Below are 20,779 nucleotides of genomic sequence, written 5' to 3' on the forward strand. Positions count from 1 at the left end.
GTTGAGTTATTTACCCAGATGAGCAGAGATCAATTCCTATTCAATTTTTATTTTTTTTTATTTTTTATTCTAGATGTAAAATTCTCAAACCAGCAAAAACTCTCTTAATAAGACAATCTCTAATATCCGAACACATAAATAATTCCTATTCAATCATTCTTTCCTTATATATAAAAAAGTTTTGACATACAATAAGTTTGAGTTGAATCAACATCATTAATTAATTTATAAATTTACTTCAATGTACATGAAATTGAAATTGAAATTGTGTTTAGAATACACAAATATATGCTTGACTTCCTCTAGAAATGGACAACTAAAAATGAACTTAACTTAATATATACTACCCGGTTAATTGTGAATCTTGCCTTTTAATTGTATCAAGTGGAAGATTAATTTGTTAGACTTGAAATTTGAAAATTCTGATATGGATGTAGCTTATGAGTTTAGCCAACTTAATTTGTGCTGATATGATTTTAAGAGTAACAATTTATTGGCAATACAATTCGTGATAACAAGAATACCATATTAATTATTCATATCTATGGTGCAAGGAATAATGAGTAACTAAGAAACCTCTTTCCTCTGGTATTCTCCCAAATATCAATAAAATTTGTCGTCTAAGAAGACTTTTTGATGCTGATAAAAATTATACCTCATTTGCATAAATTTCTATCTTCTTAAAAAAGGACAAAATTAATTTGGTTATTCTTATTTGTTGGGTAATTAGTACTTATAAGATGAAAGTAAATTTTATTTCATTTTAAGTTTTTCTTTATTAATATTCCTTACATCTTTTATAACTACTCTATGCATGAATTAGTGTATGAGTTAGCCCAAATGTATAGTTTACTATATAAATTAATCCAAATATATGGTGCTTATGAACATATTTTTCTTTCTAATAAAATACAAAGATAATTACTAAGTTCGTTATTTGTTTGCCGGTCATTTCGATTAACAAATACAGTATTTTTTATAACCGCGCTTCCTAGTTAAAATATAACTTCAGATCCATATGTCATCATCGTATGCCTATTTAAGTCCCCGTAATAATTTTTTAAAATAAGTGGCGAGGTCCATGGATTCACTAATTTCTACATACATTAGTGCTTTCCTAAATGAAGAATCATAACATCAGAGTTACCCTCCAATATTATGATTAAGTAAAATTTAATCTCATACCTGGACTATTGTTTTTACAAAATAATTTGACTGAGAAATGAGTTTTCCTGGAAAAGATAAGTGGCTGCTGATACCATAGAACATTTATTTACCTTCCCGTATTCTACTCTCGAGCTCTAAGTGGACCATTTAAGCTTATTTTGGATCATCAGCCAGCTTTCTCTTCAACTCCTTTTTATTTACCTACAATCACGGGAAAAGAAGATCAAAAGAGTACAGGCCTGAAATGAGTTTCTTAACGAACTTGTAAATACACACAAACCCGGAGCATGCACCAAATTATGTTAATTTACCCAAGTTAAATGATAAAATGAGGTAATAATATATATTTATTAACTACGGTTAAGTGATAAAGCTTATGAAAAAGACATGAATCAAGCACTTATTGGTTTGGTGCCTGCACCGGATTTGGAGGTTAACAAGGATTCGGACAACTCACCTTGCCCATAGCATTGCGAGGCAGCGAGTCCCACACAAGCAGACGACTAGGTATCTGTAACATACATTGAATGGCAAAAATTAGTTTAGCAGGCATATCTTGACTCCTATACTACATTATCTTGCAAAAGAACCGAATCACAAAACAATATCAACAGAATAAGAACACAAAATTCCTTATCCCTGGAACAGAAGCAGAGCACAGTGGGAGAATTAAGGACCTTGCCTGCCATATGGCAAGTGAACTTAGCAATTACTTGCAATTATGTGTCCAAGATACAAGTGAGTTCTTGCATAAGGATTTTGTGTCAAATTCCTTCACCTAAAATATGGAAGAAACTAATTTTTAAGCGCAGAAAATAACTTCAGAAAACAAGGAGAAATACCTTATAAGGGGCAAGTCTCTCTTTTGCCCAATCTGAAAGTTCTTGCAAGCTTAGTGCAGGTTTTAATTCCTCATCTCGCTTTCTTTTGAGCTCAGTGTCAGGAACAACAATTGCACACACCACTTCACCATAGTCTTTGTCAGGTAATCCTAACACACAGCATTCTGATATAGCTGGATGCTGTGGAAAAGAAATGTCTTTACTCAGAATCAATATGTTGGCAGTGATAATCTTTTTCTCAGACAGGTATTTCCAAGGAGAAAAGTAACGCAATGGAATTCCAAAGGGAAGTTTATATTATAGATGGACAACAGCTACCTCCAACAGAACTGCTTCAATTTCCAATGCTGATAACTTGTATCCACCGACCTTCATAATATCAGCATTGGTCCCTGAAAAAACAAAAGAATGAATCTTTTCAAAACAATGAACCTCTTCTCGTCCAATCAATACAGTTCAAAAGTCGAAAGATATTATTATGCCGAAGCTTTATGGATTGGAAAAAATTCGTTGATAGACAGTTGAATCTATCGATCTTCAGAAATCTTAATGCTTCCATGTTGAAGAAATCTACCGATCTTCAAAGATATTTGTTACAGAAAAGTCGACTGTATACTTTGAAGATATAATTGACAGGCCTCACTGCCCTCGGGTACTCCTCGGTTAGTAAAAAAGGAATTCTTTGACAGACCCCTATTTGCACTCTTCTTTTGGTTTCTTGAATTAACAAATACACAATTAGAAAATGAAGAAACTATCAAAGCGTTGTAATTTCTGAAAAGATTTAGTGGAAGTTCCGAAATGGTGCATGGAAGCAATACTTTTCTAGTTTGAGACGATCTTCAATTAATATATATTTCCAAATCAAAGAAATTGAAGCATCATAGGTGTCACTTCCAGTGATTTTAACCTCAGCTGTTTTGCGTAAGAAGTCATGGAAAGAATTATTCTCAGAAAGAGATTTGAAAGGGGAAAGAGGCAAGAATATGCCTTCTGAAAAGTTTCCATAACCTCTTGTAAATAATGATACTATTTATCCAATTTAAACAAGTATACCATGCAAAGAATATCTAGATGAACTTACGTCCCAAAATGATGTAATATCCATCTTCATCCACTGTAACAGCATCTCCAGTCTTGAAGAACCCATCATCAGTAAATGATTGCTTGGTTACCTAGTAATCCAGATGGGTGAGATATTTTCAAATACCAAAAAATGACGTTGATGGTCATCAATTTCGTAAGGAAAAGGCTAATTAGCCTTGCATGCCAACATAAAATGTGTGCTTGACAAGCTCCATGAGGCGCTACACACAGAGAGAGATAGAGATAGAGATAGATAGATAGATAGATAGAGAGAGAGAGATGCTAGATGGTGGTTCAAAGAAGAAGTATATAAGAAAAAGTCAAGTACCAATTACTGCAGAAAAGAGTACAAAAACCAGGAATTGGTATTACCAACTTATGGTGATTACCTCGGGTAGTTTCCAATATTCTTTGAACAACGAAGGACTCTTAATGCAAAGCTCCCCTACTCCTGTTTTATCACTACCAGTCTCCTCATCCAAAAGGATCTTGGCCTGTTAGAAACCAGGAAATGACATAAAAGTTGAAGTTAATTCACCACGGAAACAGTTCCAACAATAAGAAGTTAGATAACGTAATAGACAGACTGTGTATGAACTTTGGCAATATGTTAGATGTTGACTACCATAAATGAAAGAACTCACTAACCTGGACACCTGAAAAGGGCTTGCCAACAGTACCTCCTTTGCGTTTGCCTCTAATGGGATTAGATATTGCCATCACAAACTAGAGACAATCGGCCATCCACAAAAAGATGGAAATGAATTAATGAGCAATAAAGCAGTGAGCAACCTACAGATCAAATTAAGTGGCCATGAGGGGGAAAGTACCTCTGTCATGCCATAACGTTCTAATAACCGATGTGATGTAATTGTTTCCCACTGCTGCATGATGGGCAAAGGAAGTGCAGAGGAGCCACACATCTGGAAGCACAAATCAATTATTCAGTCATTTTCGAGAATTGGAATAACAGTGGGATCACATTCTGCAATTCAAAAACTCGCCAAAGAGGGAAATAAATAACAAAGGCCAATTCTACTCATTACACGATAGGGTCCTAACTATGCTTTATATGATCTGTCCAAAGACTTAACAGCGGAGGGGAAACAGATCTTCTTACCATAAGACGCAAGTGCCTTGCTGCTGAAGCAGAAGCTTCTTTCAGTTCTGGATCCATTGCTTCATAACCTTGTATTAATCGTGTATACATTGTAGGAACCTATTTGATGAGAGAATTTAAGATTTAAAGCAAAATAAACAGCCTACATTACATATCAATGGGGGACCCGCGGGGTGGGGGGTGTTGAGGAGGAGGATCTGAAAAATCAAAGTTGTTACTACACACCATGATGTTAGTGAATCCAAGCCGGGTGTATAACAAGTATCCTAGGGTCCTAGCGATGACCGCAAAATAGAAGCTTTCATTGTAAAAGTATATAAATCGCAGAAAGAGGAAAAAGGAGACAATGGCATGCTGTTCGGGGTCAAGTGCATGGCAAGCAACTATGGAAACCAGTCCGTAAATGACCTTCCGTGGAAAGGTTAAGAATGAATGCTCATGTATAAGCATTGTACCAGGTATGTAACATGTCAAGTCGTGGGAAGTATATTTCATTATCCTTTTTATCAATGTAACTACATTTCATCGTTGAGTCAGAACAACTTACTCCAGTGAACACTGTTATGGCATTATCTGTTTTAGTCCCATCTGTAGGATAAGATTCACGCCATCTCTCCCAAATCCCTCTCACGCTGAATTTTGGCATAAAGTCGACCTTAAATAAATAAAAGAAAACACAGATGTAGTAGCACGAAAATCCTGCCCAAATAGTATGCTGCTGGAGAAACAGTTTGATGTTGTGAAATCTGTTTTAATAATTACCGTGGAACCGGCATAAAGAGGGGCAAGCAAAGAATTGAAGAGTCCATGCACATGTAAGGTACAAGTTAAGGATCAGAAAAATACAGGACTTTCCATCACATTATTTATATCCCATTGGATAAATAACAATGCAAAAGAGTGGAACACCAACAGAGCATCTCTGGGAAAAAAATAATGCAACTGAGGATATGATGAAGTGGCAGACAGTGAAGAAATGTGTCCTTGGACGTGTATTCCCATGCCTCTGCTAACATTTGGACCTGAAGCAGTATAAAGACAGGAATAATAAACTTCCAGAAATCTGAAACCTGAAATTCGCAGGCTGACTTTTTAGTAACTAATAACTCCAACCAAGAGAACCTTCAGCCAACCAAATTATTGGTAGTTGAAAAGAAAAGGTTTGCCATTATAAACTCTTTTTCATAACTAATTTTAGTAACTAATGCCTCTGATTATAGACTCTTTTTCATAACTAATTTTAGGAACTAATATTTCTGATTATATACTCTTTTTCATAATTAATCTGAGGTGGTAACACGTGTTTACTATCATCTCCCAGTGATAGATACACTGAGACAAGAGTATTTGATCCTAAGAATTGAGATATTAGATAGACATTCTCTAACTACCAGAACATCAAGAAAATTTAAAGCCAATTGTATAATCTACCAGCCACAACGAATATCTCCACTACACATGACATCTACTGGGCCTTAATTCATAGCATATCAAGTTGCCAACAGAACATGAAAGCAAAATGTTACAAAGAAATCGATGAATGAAGCAGATTAAATATATCCACAGTTAGACCGTATATCAATATAAAGTATCACCAAATATCTACATAAAGTATCACTGTTGGCAGGGAGATTAATAACCAACCACCATGCACACAACTTAAAAAGCATTTTTGTCACAAGTTCCTGATAGGATCCCCAGAATATAGAACATTAATCTAGAACAGACAAGAACCTGAGCTAATATTCCTTTGTGTGTATGGACTACTCCTTTCGGTTTCCCTGTTGTACCGCTGGTGTACAAGATTATAGCTGGATCCTCACCTGCAAGGTAACATTACACAACAAGGAACAGGACTGTCGGTGAGTCCTAGAAATCTCAATACAGAAATAATCCACCTTATAGAGAGGCAAAGACAGTCGTTTTATCTCACCAGAGTTTCTCATTTCCGGCAAATCCCTAGGACCATCAGACACCACATCTTTTGCATGGTCATGATTAGTCGATAAATGGACATCAGGAATAGGAGGAATAAGAGACAAACAGGCACCAGTTTTAACTGCAATTGTATTTATAAGTTCTTGGTGGTCTTCAGTACTCAGAATTACCGAGATGTCCTACAAGTCCAATTTGCACAAGGATTTTAGTAAATCATGAACAAAAGTATAAATGGCCAGAGGACCTTGTGTTATAGTAATATGATGCAGATGGAAGGAAATATTCAGCCTGATTGAAGATGGCCTAATTATATAAGGTTAGAAGAAAAACCAGAAGACTAATGCAAGCTATATTATTTATGTTGAGTATGACAAAAAGGAAACACATCATTTCTTGCAAGTCACAGAAAAAGTGAGCAGCAATGATAGAAAAGATAAGATTCATGACAAACCGAGTCATTCATCACATGTAGCAGTTCGGTTTCCGGGTAGCTTAGCGCAAGAGGGACTGCAACACCTCCACTAAGCCAAGTCCCTAGTATTCCAGCAACAAACTCAGCACAGGGTTTGGCTACAATTCCTACTCTTGCTCCATCAAGATCTACATTTCTTTTTGTGCCATTGCCCTAAAAAGGAAGAAGCATTTGAATAGTAAGGCAATACACAAAAGGACAAATATCTAGTAACAGTGCCTTGGAAAAATAATCAAGTTCAAATATTTCAGAAGACTTGAAAGCATTCTCCTTTCAAGACACAGTCATCTAACTGACGAAGACTAAAAGGCAGCCACACGCCGCTTTATATTATTCAGAGGTTATATGTAAAAACTCACAACTTTGGGATCTACGTTGCTTAACAAATTCGATATCCTCCTTGCGGATAATATCAGTTGAAGGTAAGTGTAGCTCTTCTCATCAGCTCGTATTGCAATATCCTCCTGGGACTCAGGTCCCTTGCTGGCAACTTCTTTCACCACCTCCATGTAGCTACTAAGATTTGAAGCTGTAATATGAAAGCAGGAAATAAACAAAGCAAAGAAAAAGAAAGAAACATGCTTCAACGTTATGCAAATTATCCTATCTATCAGCTAGCTCAAACTTTTTGAAGCACAAAAGAATAGGAGAGTGTATGGCATCCAAGGGAATCCTGGGTCAACGGAGTATGTTGTGTGTGATATTCAGCAAACAATACATAAGGTACCCCAAGAATGCAGAATATTTGTCGTAGATGCAAATATTCATCAACCTCGGTTAACAGATTAAATAGCATAAGAATGCAAATAGAAAATGTATAACCTAATAGAATTGTTATACTAATATCTTCATAATATTTAATAAGAGTAAATGAGTCTATAAAGTACACATTAAAATTTGAAAGGAGTTAATACATACTATTTCTCTTTCCGTCTTTCTGATTCATTTACCAGTTAGCAGAATTAGTCATTCCATAGAAAGATTACAAGTCTTTCGCAATTAGCACCCCTCCCCATATGACAAAGCTCTAATCATAAGCAAGTAGGCATCAGCTATATGAATCCTCGCTTACCATGTCGTTCTATTTAAGCTCATCTTACACCAATATTATACGAAATAAAAATAAATAAATTAATAAAATGGTAGAAGTTTTCTATATTTTCTACTGACATATAGAAACAAAAAATAAAAAGATACTTCCCTTTGTCCCAATTATTTGACACACTTTCCTTTTTAGTATGTCACAACAAGAATGATACATTTTCTTATTTGACAACAATTTAACTTTAAACTTTACCTTTCACGCTTAACGAGATGATCTAACCACACAAATATCTTTGACTTATTTTAGACCATAAGATTCAAAAGTCTTACTTATTTCTTAAACTTCATGCCCAGTCAAACTACATCCAGTGTTTTAAAAGGCATTTTCGGGGCGAGCCCTGGGGCGGGGCGTACCAAAAATGTCCCGGGGCGACGGGTCAGGGCGAAAGTCTCCAAAGGCGTACGCCTAACAATTAGGGGCGTGCGCCCAGGTGTTTGGGGCGAGTGTTTTTGTCGGGGCGTGTTGGGGCGTAAGCCCAGAAAACTTCTTCGAACTAAAACGAAATTTGTTAAATAAGTCCTTTATATAATGCCCAAATTCTCAAAAGTCAACATGTAACTACTCAAATGTTTTAAAAAGGAACTGAAACATTAAATTTAAAAGTCAAGACCTTTTTTTATTGCTAGAATGCCTAATATATATTCTTTTCCAATTATTTATCTTGTCTTCTACTATCTCAAAAAAGTAACGAGCAGTCACTTGTACTTATAAGTAGCGTATAATAGATTGTTCTAATTAGTTTTTTTGTGGGGGTGGAGCATATATATATAATAGATTGTTCTAATTAGTTTTTTTTGTGGGGTTAGAGCATATATATATATATATTCTTTTTCAATTATTTATCTTGTCTATCTCAAAAAAGTAACGAGCAGTCACTTGTACTTGTAAGTAGCGTATAATAGATTGTTCTAATTAGTTTTTTTTTTTTAGGGGGGGGGGGGGTGGAGCATATATATATATATCACTTATTTATAATTTTCTTCAATTTTTTACGCTATTTCACCTATTTAAAAGTATTTATTATAATTATATCATTTTATAAAATACTAAAAATTAAAACCCATGGGGCTTACGCCCCGTGCCTCGGGGCTTACGCCTCACTGAGGCAGACGTAAAACGCTCCGCCTTACGCCCTCGCCTTTTAAAACACTGACTACATCACATAACTTGGGACGGAGGGAGTAGTAATAATAATTCGTGACACAAACTCAGTTGCCAAGACCAAGATTGCTTGAACATCAATCTCATTGAATCGCACATAGCAATTCACAAAATTGAAATTCCCGTCCCGCCTCTCCCTACCCTTAAATGTCAACAAATTCATATCACTGAATCAAATACATGGAGAAAAAGAAAAAAAAAGGATCCATTTTGATTGGGCGATCACATATACATAGAAACACAGAGAGGAAGAAAATAAGGAAATTGAAAAGCTTCAATGAAGAACCATAACTTACCGGAAGAGAAAACCGGAGATTGGGAGGAGCGAAAGGTAGGGTATTTAGGAGAAGAAAAACAATAAGGAATAGATGTTGTATTGAAAGAGCGATAACAAGTGAAGCGAAATGGAGAGTAATTAAACAGAGAAGGAGGGTAACGAAAGTGGTTGAGTAATAATTTAAATGAGCTCATGTTTTTACATACTACAAACAAGCAAACAATGTGATCAATTTATGGCCATCCAACTGTTTTAATTACAATCACCGCACGTGGCGGCCCTCTAAATTTTCTGTTTCCCTTTGGCTGTGTAAATTCAGTACCGCCTGTTTCAGGTTTCCGGTGATCTGAAAAATCTCAGCAATTTTTGTACGTTGAAGAAAACAGAGGGAAAACGGGATCATAAAGTGGTTACTGCTGATTACGATTAACTGCTATTTGAACTCTCAACAACCAGAGAAATACTTAGGGCGTGTTTGGTATGTTTTCCTACAAAATGTTTTCTCAGAAAAGAAGTGAATTTCTTACTTATTTTTAGCGCTTGTTAAGCAAACATTTATTTGTAATCTAACAAAACACAATGAGGTGACATGGAGTGGGGAGTAGGGGTTCCGGGGTGGGGGCATGACCGTTTCAACAAGATTGGGAGCCTAAAGCTAAACTTGAGAGGGAGGCCCTAATTTTTTTCAAAAAAAAAAAAAAAGATTGTGATATATAGTTTTATTTGAAGCCAACTTTTATAATTTTTTTAGATGCGAAGTCGTTAATTACTATTTTATAATCGTCAAAAAAATTACAAAGTTATTAACAATTTATTCTAACAAAAATTCTACTGACGATATAGCTAATCAACCACATGACTGACAAAAAATTCTTGTTTTTTTAAAGAAAATTGTGTTCCCTTTATCTCAATTTATGTGACACAATTTGGATTTCGAGAGTCAAACTTCCTTATTTTTATCGTGAATTCGACATACAATCTATAAGTTTTGCAAAACAATTTACATATTTAGAAATTACCTAAAAATACTATAAGTCACAATAATTTTTGAAACAAATTAGCCATAAAACAAAACTTAATAAAAAATGGGGCCCGAAAGCCATTGCCTAGTGGCTTTGGCCTTGAGCCGGCCCTGAGTAGGGGTTGGGTATGCGGGGAGGAGACAATAAACTTGGAATGTTACTTATCAAACTTGTTTTTCCTATTTCTATTGTGGAAGTCATTTACTCATTTTTAAGGATATTGTTTTCTTAGGGAAAATGCTTTCCAAAATATTTTGACTAATCAAACATGGAAAAATTGAACAGCATTTTCAGAAAATGTGTTCCTCTATACCAAAAAATGTTTTCCTCCGTACCAAACACACGCTTAGTAATAATATTTTTATTTTCCATTTTACCCTTTTCGGAGACATCTTTTTCTCTTTCTTTTATTTTGTCATTTCTTTTATTTTTTTTCCCTTCAAATAACCACCACTAAATGTACAAGGGAACAATTTAATGGTTAAGTCATTAAAAAAAAAAAAAGAATGTTGCACGAATTGCTGAATTTAGTCCAAGTTGACTATGTAAATAAGAACTTCATTGAGTTGAATAGAGAAGAGAGTTGCATCTATTTCATTTCATTCTTTTTTTGTTATAAATTTTGGAAGGGTAATATGTATTTCGTGTGTGTCCTATACAGCTATACTCGTTGAACAAATAAACTAAGTCAACTTTTTTATTTTCCATACAATGGGGTCACTATTTAAGACCATAATATTTGTAAGAAACGAACAAGGCCAAGAGGCAATTCTTTCGACTAAAATGAATAATACAATTGAAATGGAACAATATTACATACAAAATACCCGGGTGCTTGAATTGAAGGATGTAAACATGAAGGGAGTTTGGCAACAAGGAGTAAAAACTAAAAAGTACAACCTCAACTTAAACAATAACACAAATCACTCTTCAATTTACTTGGACATGGATTGTACTGAGGGAGCTTGATTTGTTTGCTGGTTCCCATATTGCTGTTGAGCAAGTATGCCATTCCAACCTGCAGTAAGTTTTACAAACCCATGTTAACAAATTGCTTGATTTGCTTCTCTTTAAAATGTTAGTCTAATAAGCACAGAGGTGAAATTGGGCGAGTTTTGTGAGTTCAACTGAATCCATTATTTTTCGGCTTGAACCATGTATACTTGTGCAAAAAAGAATTAAAATGCACACATATAACCTATGTTGTTCGTACTCTCCAGAAATGTTCCCGAACTCGTGTCAGATTCTCCAAAACTGCACTACTTTTGGAGAATCACACTCACCCGCCAACATTTTTGAAGAGTCTAAGTAACATATCATATAACAAAATTAGCTCATTCTGATGGTTCTTGAATTTGCCTGTGACTAAGCTAAACCATAATAGGAAAGACGATTTCATACCTAGAGCTGGATCGAGCCCTCTAATACGAAGCTCTCTGAACTCTTGACAAAGTGAACAACATGGACAAAATATGTGAGAAACTACATCTGAATAGGGAGCTTCCACCAAATTGTATCTCCTCCTCAGCTTTGTTCTATACTTGGAGCCCATGACCCATTGAGAGCAAAGAGCAGGCATCATCAAGAGGTACATGAATGACCCCAATGGACAAGCTGCAACACCATCCAAAAATCATAAAGAATTAACACACTTCTTTTACAAGGCAAATTGGACAGGTTTCAAATTAGATTAGAGTGGACTTACTCATTTCTCCTGCGTCTTGAACTTCAGCTATCTGTCCGAACGTCACACAAGGTAAGAATGATGTCATGGTAGCTGCACAAGCAAGAATGTTTAATAATAATATTATTGCTAGAAATGAGGATCAACTAATTCATAAAGATACAACAACAACGTCTCAGTCCCAAATAAGTAAGGTCGACTATGCGAATCTTCACTGAGCATGTTTCCTCATTTTTAAAGACTAGTTTTGGGAATGTGATCATGTAGCAAAAATAAATAATTTAGCACTTTTGACCGTAAATAGTTATATGTTAAATCATATATGTCGTGTTTAATTTGATTTTAGAAAATCAATAATAATACATTATAAAAACAAACTAATATAGTGACAATCCTAAAATTAGTCTGTCACATAAATCAACTCCTTGTCTTCTATAGCTCACGAATCTTCGCTAGCGCCACGGATGATGATCTTCATAATCCCTAAAGTTTGAAGGTGCTGAGTAGGGGTGTACATGGACCGGGTTGGTTTGGGTTTTTTAAAGACCAAACCAAACCAATTGCATCGGGTTTTTAAATCAATAAATCAAACCAAACCAACAAAAGTCGGGTTTTTCAACCTCGGGTTTTCTCGGTTTTTTCGGGTTGCTCGGGTTTTTCGGGTTTTTTCCGGTAAAGTCTTCATACAAAACATATAACTTATACTTCAAATATTTCTTTAGTCCTAGTAAGATACGGCGATCTAATTAAGATATTTATTAAGAAAATAACACAAAACGTGATGAGAGATGACATTGTACTAAAATATTCAACGAAAAAAATTAATGAAATTGCATAAAATAAAATTATCATAATCTAAAAGTACTAAGTCATACTACAATAAATACAACTAATTTATAAGTCATGTAAAAAATGATCAAAATCTAAAAGTACTAAGTCATGCTAAAATAAGTACGGCTACTAAGTATTAATTACATGACTAAATATTAAAGAAAAAAATAAAATTAAGTTATGTATTTTCACTTTCTAAACTAATATAAAACTAAAGAATAAATATCAAAATTATTGTCATTCTAGTGTTAGATATGAATTTCTTTTGTTAGCATTAATATTGATTTGATTTTTGTTGAGTTTTATTTGAGTTACTAATATCATTGGGCTATAAAACTTATTAAACCATTCAAAAGTCTAATTCCAAGCTTGAAATAATATGTTAAAAGACAAAAAACTATGAAAAAGTTAAAGAAACATTTATAAATTACATTATAAATAAATATTTCTATGTATAAAATGTGTTTGAATTTTATAAATGTAATGTCGGGTTGGTTTGATTCGGTTTGACTTTTTTTAGTTAAAACCAAACCAAACCAATAGTGTTCGGTTTTTTCTTTTTAAAACCAAACCAAGTCAAACCAAACCACTAGTCGGGTTTTTTTCTCAGTTTGGTTCGGATTATCGGTTTGGTGCGGTTTGTCGGTTTGCTTTGTACACCCCTAGTGCGCTGAGAGTTGAATCCGACGATTATTCTGATTCCGACTTCCATCATCCATTAACTCGACGTACATATTTCTCCATCTCTCAATTTCTTTTATTTTTTGCAAATTTTCTTTAAGGGGTAAGAGGAAAAGAAAAAATAATGATAACAAAAATGAAATATTTGCTGAACCGAAGAGAATCCTCAAGGAAAGTGGAAACCAATTCATGCCATTATATAGTTATTTCTTGATTAAAGTTCTTTGGACTTCCCTTTCACATATTTATTAATTGAATCAGCCTACATCTTATTAGTTAATGGCTCTTCAAATTCTACGGTTTTTTACTCTTAATGAATAATTATTGCCTTAATTAAGTTGGCTATTATTCTGGAATCCTATTAAATCTAAATAATGGCTATAGTGACTGTTACTTTAACACAAATGCAATGTAAACAATATTGATTCCTAAACGTTGCAATTATCCAAAAGTTTGTTGATTGGAAGTACATTTGCTAATGAATTCCTATTAAAGATACATTAACTTTCATTTTACATACTGTCATTTATTTCTAAATAATTTTACTTTTTTGTACTGTGTACTGCCAAGAGCACATAATGCAGGCTGAAGGGGTAAAACGATTCAACATTTTAACGGTATTAATGTCCATCAACAATTTAAGGTAATTTTAGTAATTCAACTTTTAACTTTCTTGCTTCCCACTTTTAGTATAAAATAAAATATGATGATAGATAAAGAATTTTCTCTTGGGAAGTTCAATATGATAGTCTTGGATGTGTCAGTTTACTCATATTGCCAGTCTCAAGCTGAATAAAGGAGGAGGATAGCGATAGGCTGACAAGTAGCATAAATTGATATGATAAATCTTACGTGACAAAATACGTTTTTCTACATTATACACCACGTGATAAGACATGATTGACACTAACATTATGATTGAATAGGAGAGAAAGTCTATATACCATTAGTTTGGTCCAAATGGCAATCAAATAAGCCAGTGCTCCATGGAGTTCCTGTTTGTGTTGGTGTATGTACTCCTTGGTATGAGGCAGCTGGCACGCCGGCGACTGGCTGAGGAGTTTCAATTTCATCAGAGGAATCAATTCTTCCCATTTTATCTAAAGCTTTGGAGTCTGAGTAGGAAGAAGAGAAATGAGGTCCTTTCTTATATATTTTGAAGGATTTGGTCACATAAGTGATAAGCAAGGAGCATATGTAGACTTGGAAAAACTAATCAATTAGACACTTACGAATCTGCTGCAGTCAACGGTTTGTTAATTAGAAAGTTTACTTAATTAATCACAGAATTGAACTAAACGGTTCCGTCGTAGTGAATTCAAATCAAATTGAAGTATTATAAGTTTGATTCCAAGCCAAGTTGGCTAAGGTGTTCACATGGCACTAGCCGATATTTGTGGCAAATTGCACAGTGGAAAGTAATTGGTAGAATGTCCCAGCCTGTATTTCTATATGAGTATGTCAACGGTCCTCTCTTTGCTCATTTTTCTTAGAGAACAAGATGCTGCTACTTCTTTTTTCAACTTCTTTGTAACACTTCATAGTGTGAATGTGATAGTTGAAAGTCTCAACACTATCGAGAGATTGCGACTAAAAGCTAGTTATACAGAAGTCAACTTTTGATAGAGAAGAGAAATGTAAAATTAACTGTATAATATATACTAAGATGCACTTATCACAAAATCATGTGAGCATCATTATTACGATGAAGTCAACTCATAACCAAATTGTACTTTTTGTACAATAAGATGTGATCACTTGTATCAGGGTATAAAAAAATTGTATAATCACGATGACGGATGACTAATTCAAAACACGCCAATGCAAAATGACGAGGATAGGATGGCTTCTTGACTAGCTGACAACTTAAGATATTCTAGCCGATAAAATAGAATACAAGGAAAGTGATGACAGGTTAAAGAAGTTTTCATTGCTGAAGCCACCTTCTCCACCAACTCAAGGAAGACGTTCCTCCGGGAGGTGGCGTGAGGACATTGAGCATGGCTTCTTTCTCCTTGGGTGTTAATGGGATTCCTCGAACGAGATTCAAAGCCATAATGTGCACATTGGTCCTCTGTCTGTGCTTTTTGTAAGCCCACAAACCTCCAGCAGCACCAGCAACTAGTAGCTGCATCAAAAAAAATTAAACAACTTCAGTACTTCTGTCTATTAATATAATCTTTGAAAGAGCAAGGCAGAGGTAGATAGCAAACTTTAACTGACCGGAGAGAGCCATAAAGCAGCCGTTTGCATATCAAATTTTGGGGCATAAAGTACTGTTTCACCAAAATCATCCTCAAGCTTCGTGTAGATCTCCTTATCAGACTTCCCAGCTTTAATTTCATCTCGAATTAGCTAAAAAAGACGACCCAAGTCAAAAATCACTCCCAAAAGTTGGAATAACTCAGGCATGGATTCAAGAACAGTCCAAAGAACATCTATATAACTCCTCAATTTTTTAGTTGTTTTAATTTGGATAAGTAGAAAAAACATACAAATTCCAAAGACGGTATCTGATTAGATAAATGAAAAATACCTACAGCCACATGATGCAAAACAAAGAGGACTTATGGCATATCTCCTAAAGGGAAAATGCAATACCATGTGAATACCCTTCTGCTAAAGTGTGATAATCAAGGCAATCGGTAAGTTGGTCAAGAAGACAGTAGAATTACGACATAACACTCTAATAGGAGCCAACATAATTAAAAAAGGAGATATCAACCATAAAACTCGGGAAGCCATGGTTCTTACTCTGGGATTAACTCTTTATCCATCAAAAGCAAGTCCCGAAACAAAAGATACTAACCTACCATGCAGAAGCCATGTTCTGTGTTTGGCTCCTTGTTATCACCCTCTACGTCAAAGAGATGGTAAATGCAGATTTAGAAGCCCACAAACAAAAGAGTTCCTTGACAATCCAGAATAGAGCTTCATCTTTTTCAAAAATGGACAATCCAGAAAATAGCATATCCAATTGGTTCAAGAAACCAGACCCATAGAAGAGGTCAATTACGATATAGACCAACTGAAAGAGTTTAGTTTACTCATTATCAGAGCAAAGGGAAAAGAACTAGTTGAAGTGGGGAAAATAAGTGTCAGTACTATGGGAAACCTATTATTGTCTTAAATGTAAAAGGAAAAACTCAATGCCTTCAAGAAGGTAATATCATGGGCAGCTTGTTCGTTTACCTCAGCCATATTTAAGCACATAACAATGTAAACTCACAACCATTTATGTGTTGGAGAGATTGTTTCTTATTTTGTGTCGAAGAAATTTACAAAGCACATGTTGCAGTAGGTGAATTCGAAAGGCATTACTTGAATGCTACTGCAACTGCAAGTACGTGCAAAGAAATGATCAAAAGAGTTGTATTTGATAACGAATTGGGTATTCCGATCATAATGCATGACTACTTAAAGTGGGGATTCACAGAAAATACTAGATTGGCTCATTATTGCCGAGATAATGGTCTACTTCTTCACATCCAGTGTGCAATGTGTATGGTTATTGATTTTTTTATCAGGAAAAAGACTATAAGTAATCAACAAACTGCTAAGTAAAAATACTGCAAAGCAGTTTCCCAAAAGACATTTGTTATTTAAAAACTTAGAGACCAAATTACATAGAGAAACATACCCCTACAAAATGATATTAATATATACCAAACTATATTTGACAACGCTATTTAAATAGACGAATTTTGTCTCAATTTATAGATCTGCTTCCCCCAGTTGGATCACATATTACTTCCAGTTGTTAAAACCAGACCTTACATGTTTTGCTTGTGCTCTATCTGATCAGCCATCTATTATATGAGCCTGTGGCCTTTCTGGGAATGCTTTATTATCATTGAAATAAGCCCTTAAAATCTCAACCCCGAAAAGAACCTATACATCTGGGTGAATTTGCTTTCTACAAATATTTATTGAAAATGCGGAAACTACTCATAAAGAACCAAACTTTTTAAGTATTTGACAGATACAGGTCTAAATGAAGTAACATGGTTAGTGAGGATTAGACATCAACTAGCTTAGCATTAAGAGTTGTCGTTGGGGAAACTAGTGATGCAAATGCGTGAGATGTAAGAGTAAGATATACCTTCCTGAGGAGTATGGCAATGTCAGCTTGAGAATCTTCAATGGATTGACTGCCACACTCTGTACACCTGACATTGTGGCTGATATTTCTCGCTCTCGCCTCTACCACTCTCTCTTTCTTCACCGGATCCTCTTCCCCCTCCATAGATAGTCCTTAGATAATTAACCAAGCTTTCCACTCAACAGCAAAGTTTCCAAACAAGCTGAAAACCAAAAGATGGAGTAACCAAATAAGAACTTAATCCAAAAAATCTAACACCTAATTTTCACCAAGACATGATAACTAACAGTAATACATAAATTATAACGCAAAGCTTAGAAATACATGTCTTATTTACTCTTTGTTTTTAAATAATACATAAGAGTTACGCTGATCGTGTTAATTGTTTTAATTTGTGTATTACTAATCACACAACATGAAACTTTATGTAAGTATCAAAATTATTTGTGCGGGCAACAAAAATGACAACTAACTAATTGATTGGGTATCAAAAAAGGTAACCAAATAATGCATTACTAATACTAATTTTCACCTAGACATTTTATCGAACAACTCACTTGCACAACGCCCGGCTACACCAAAACCACACAATTACGCACAAATAGTTTTTTTAGGGTAGCAAGCAAGCATGTAATAGCAAAAGTAGCAAGATGTAACAACTAACAACCATCGGATTTCACTATATTTCAGTCAAGAAAATTTTCAGACTCTATACATATATTATGTAAACTTAGCATTGCAAAAAAGAAAGAAAAAAAAAATTGCAGCATAACCTTGACAAAAATATCAATAAGGGGAAGCAAAATTTAGAAATAAATCGAAAGACACACCAAGTTTGAAGCTTTTACTAAATAAAACAGTAGATACCTGTGATGGAGAAGTGCAATGGCCAAGCTGAAATGAACGTGGTCTTTAATGTTTGGGCCAAATATGATACCAATAAGGTCTTAAAACCCAATAACCATTTTTTTGTGCGGATTAGCCTTCAAAGGCACTGGTCTTTAATTTTTGTCCCTCAAATTGGTGATATTGAATTTTTGTTTTTGGCTTAGTACCTGAGGTTGTGGGGTAGAACCTAACTCAGTTAAAAAAAATAATTGTAAGCAGAGATTTGGATAAAAATATATATAAAAAAAAAGGTAGAGGTTTAGATTTACAAGGTAAGATAGAGTTTGAAACTTTACCTGATGCCTAACTTTGACCCGAATAGACCTAACTTTACTACGATCTGCCTTGTGATTTTTTTTTAACTGAACCGAGGTTCGAACGTCAAACCTCATGATATTAGGAGAAGGAAAAAAATTAAAGGACAATTCGCAACAATGCCCTTATTTTGGGTGGTCTTTAATTTTTACCCATCAAAATGAAAGTATTTAACTTTTGCCCTTCGCCTAAAATCTCAGGGTTTTGGGTTCGAACCCTGCTCAGGTGAAAATTAAAAATAAAAAAATCGCTAGGCAGAGGTTGTCTACACACTCTACCCCATCAGGTATAGTTTGCCTGCAAAATTCTACCTTAAGGCAGAGTTTGCAGGCAAATTATGCCTGATGGGGCAGAGTTTGCCTACAAACTATGCCTTAAGGTAGAGTTTTGCAGGCAAACTATGCCTTATCAAATCCTACCTTAAGGTAGAATTTTGGGCAAAACTTCAAAATACTTTCAGGCAAAATTCTGCCTTGCGAATTCAAATCTTTGCCTTTCGATTTTTTTTTTTTTTTTTTTTATTGAGCTAAGGTTCAAATCCAGAACCTCGAGATATTAGGAGAAGGATAAAAATTAAAGACCACTAATTTTAGGGACAAAAATTAAAGACCACCCAAAAGAAGGACAATCCGTGAAAAAAAATGAAAATTAAAGACCAGTGCCTTTGAAGGATAATCGTGCAAATGACCCAACTCTAACCCCTGTCCAGTGAAGTGGGCAATATTCAAGACTCTATCGGGCTCAGACTAAGCCTACATTAGGAAATATGGGCCTATACGGTATCTTTGGCCCAAATTATCCAGCCCAACACTTTAGTTCCGAAAAACCCGAAAGGCTAGAATTACCCTTAGGCGTCTGGTGGATACTGTAAAAAGAAGACAAGAAATGAAGAATGGAAACAGCTAACAATAGTTGTGTCAGGCTTCATTGATTTAGTCTAAATATCCAATACTAATAAGTTTTTACTCTAATATTAAATATTCTTTCCTTCCGTTCAAAATAAGTGTCCTTTTTAGTTAAGCAAATTTGATTCGTAATAAGTATATTTTACTTTAGAAAATCGAGAACACAATAAATATCTTTTCCAAATCTAACATTTGTTCAATAGATGGTCTAAAAAGTCTAACGAGAGGTAAAGGGTAATTGAAGAAGAGATAAAAGATAATAATTATACCAATGATATCAAATAATTTTTTTTCAATAAATTTGTCAAAATCTTTGACAACATTTATTGTGATAGGAGGGAGTACTAACTAGCCTGTCACCGCCAAAGGATTTGGTGCACCGGATGGGGCTGCTCGAGTTCGAGTTCTGAGTATGAAAAAATCCTTGGTAGGGAGCGTTTTCCCTCCAAAATGGGACCCTACGCGACACGAATCCGAATATAGTCCGGTTTCAATGCGGGTACGGGACACCGGGTGCGAAACCAAAAAAAAAAAAAACTAACTAGCCTGTCAAACGTTAAAGAGTATATGTACTACTAGCTAGCCCCAAATTCATGGTTAAAATGTTTGTTCTGTGTAGCAAAACTAGTACTTATACAAAACCCTTCTATACTAAATTTCTTTCTCAATATCTCGTCCGTTTTTGGAGAGTTGGATTATGACCATTCATAATAAATTCAATAAGTCAGGTCTGGATTCAGGACATGTTTTCATCTTGAAATAAACCAGTACTATGTGCCAAGAAGAGAGAGAAACTAAACTCTATATATGTTACCAACAAATGTCGCAATGGAGTGATAAGTACTCCTATTCTTAATTAGAGGCTTCAAGTTCAAGCCTTATGAAATCGACTTTATTTGTGAGCGCTTTACCCATTGTGAATTTGTAGGACTTCCCGACACAAATTAGGATTTAATCGAATCCTAATATTACGAATACCGAACACTGAGTTGAAAGAATATAAGAGTCCACCAAACAGTATAGAGAACCAGGTTTTCTATCTGTTCCTTTGAGTACGACATAAAGTAAAAAACATAGGATATTTACGTGGAAAACTCCTTGTTCAAGGGATTAAAAATCATGACCCAGTGCAGTAGTTTGCTCAAACTTCACTATAAACGAGCAACTTCATATTACAACCTAA

The 20,779-nt window shown here is 34.9% G+C and overlaps 3 protein-coding genes across 9 annotated transcripts; all 3 read right to left on the reverse strand.

Moving 5' to 3' along the window:
* Positions 1–1,044: 1,044 nt before the first annotated feature.
* LOC132633380 (probable CoA ligase CCL8) lies at positions 1,045–9,683 on the reverse strand. Of its 3 annotated transcripts, none has more exons than XM_060349764.1 (17): positions 9,188–9,683; positions 6,985–7,154; positions 6,605–6,778; positions 6,149–6,332; positions 5,950–6,038; positions 5,166–5,237; positions 4,978–5,028; positions 4,763–4,870; positions 4,216–4,314; positions 3,926–4,018; positions 3,744–3,821; positions 3,485–3,589; positions 3,094–3,184; positions 2,328–2,401; positions 2,010–2,189; positions 1,625–1,678; positions 1,045–1,368 (listed from the first exon to the last, which is right to left on the reverse strand). In XM_060349764.1, the coding sequence occupies exons 1-17, from the start codon at positions 9,360–9,362 to the stop codon at positions 1,321–1,323; spliced, it is 1,845 nt and encodes a 614-aa protein (XP_060205747.1). In that variant the 5' UTR covers positions 9,363–9,683; the 3' UTR covers positions 1,045–1,320. The 3 variants fall into 3 exon arrangements, with proteins under 3 accessions (XP_060205747.1, XP_060205749.1, XP_060205748.1); XM_060349766.1 differs by having other exon boundaries at positions 6,985–7,141; positions 9,188–9,322; XM_060349765.1 differs by lacking the exons at positions 4,978–5,028; positions 5,166–5,237.
* Positions 9,684–10,936: 1,253 nt separating this feature from the next.
* On the reverse strand, positions 10,937–14,623 carry LOC132634362 (protein PLANT CADMIUM RESISTANCE 8-like). The gene is made up of 4 exons (XM_060350622.1): positions 14,331–14,623; positions 11,896–11,967; positions 11,592–11,804; positions 10,937–11,208 (listed from the first exon to the last, which is right to left on the reverse strand). The coding sequence occupies exons 1-4, from the start codon at positions 14,479–14,481 to the stop codon at positions 11,126–11,128; spliced, it is 519 nt and encodes a 172-aa protein (XP_060206605.1). The 5' UTR covers positions 14,482–14,623; the 3' UTR covers positions 10,937–11,125.
* A 435-nt stretch (positions 14,624–15,058) lies between these two features.
* On the reverse strand, positions 15,059–18,494 carry LOC132633381 (cytochrome c-type biogenesis CcmH-like mitochondrial protein). Of its 5 annotated transcripts, none has more exons than XM_060349767.1 (4): positions 18,356–18,494; positions 17,489–17,690; positions 15,610–15,741; positions 15,059–15,514 (listed from the first exon to the last, which is right to left on the reverse strand). In XM_060349767.1, exons 2-4 carry the CDS (start codon positions 17,630–17,632, stop codon positions 15,314–15,316), a joined length of 477 nt encoding a protein of 158 aa, XP_060205750.1. In that variant the 5' UTR covers positions 17,633–17,690; positions 18,356–18,494; the 3' UTR covers positions 15,059–15,313. The 5 variants fall into 5 exon arrangements, with proteins under 5 accessions (XP_060205750.1, XP_060205753.1, XP_060205754.1 ...); XM_060349770.1 differs by having other exon boundaries at positions 17,489–17,640; positions 18,356–18,471; XM_060349771.1 differs by having other exon boundaries at positions 17,489–17,658; positions 18,356–18,470.
* Positions 18,495–20,779: the final 2,285 nt, after the last annotated feature.

Source organism: Lycium barbarum, chromosome 3, assembly GCF_019175385.1.
Source record: "Lycium barbarum isolate Lr01 chromosome 3, ASM1917538v2, whole genome shotgun sequence".
NCBI classification, from domain to species: Eukaryota; Viridiplantae; Streptophyta; class Magnoliopsida; order Solanales; family Solanaceae; genus Lycium; species Lycium barbarum.

What these genes read in the sequence shown, in the direction of transcription:
- LOC132634362 (XM_060350622.1), bottom strand. Translation starts at nt 14,481, where the DNA reads ATGGGAAGAATTGATTCCTCTGATGAAATTGAAACTCCTCAGCCAGTC. An exon ending in CCATTTGGACCAAACTAATG is followed by an intron (nt 11,968 to 14,330) that starts GTATATAGACTT and finishes TTGCTTGTGCAG; the next exon opens with CTACCATGACATCATTCTTA. An exon ending in TCAAGACGCAGGAGAAATGA is followed by an intron (nt 11,805 to 11,895) that starts GTAAGTCCACTC and finishes ATGGTGTTGCAG; the next exon opens with CTTGTCCATTGGGGTCATTC.
- LOC132633381 (XM_060349767.1), bottom strand. Translation starts at nt 17,632, where the DNA reads ATGGAGGGGGAAGAGGATCCGGTGAAGAAAGAGAGAGTGGTAGAGGCG. An exon ending in TTGCCATACTCCTCAGGAAG is followed by an intron (nt 15,742 to 17,488) that starts GTATATCTTACT and finishes CGTCTTTTTTAG; the next exon opens with CTAATTCGAGATGAAATTAA. An exon ending in CTGCTTTATGGCTCTCTCCG is followed by an intron (nt 15,515 to 15,609) that starts GTCAGTTAAAGT and finishes TTTTTGATGCAG; the next exon opens with CTACTAGTTGCTGGTGCTGC.
- LOC132633380 (XM_060349764.1), bottom strand. Translation starts at nt 9,362, where the DNA reads ATGAGCTCATTTAAATTATTACTCAACCACTTTCGTTACCCTCCTTCT. An exon ending in CAAGGCACTTGCGTCTTATG is followed by an intron (nt 4,019 to 4,215) that starts GTAAGAAGATCT and finishes TTGTGCTTCCAG; the next exon opens with ATGTGTGGCTCCTCTGCACT. An exon ending in AACGTTATGGCATGACAGAG is followed by an intron (nt 3,822 to 3,925) that starts GTACTTTCCCCC and finishes GATTGTCTCTAG; the next exon opens with TTTGTGATGGCAATATCTAA.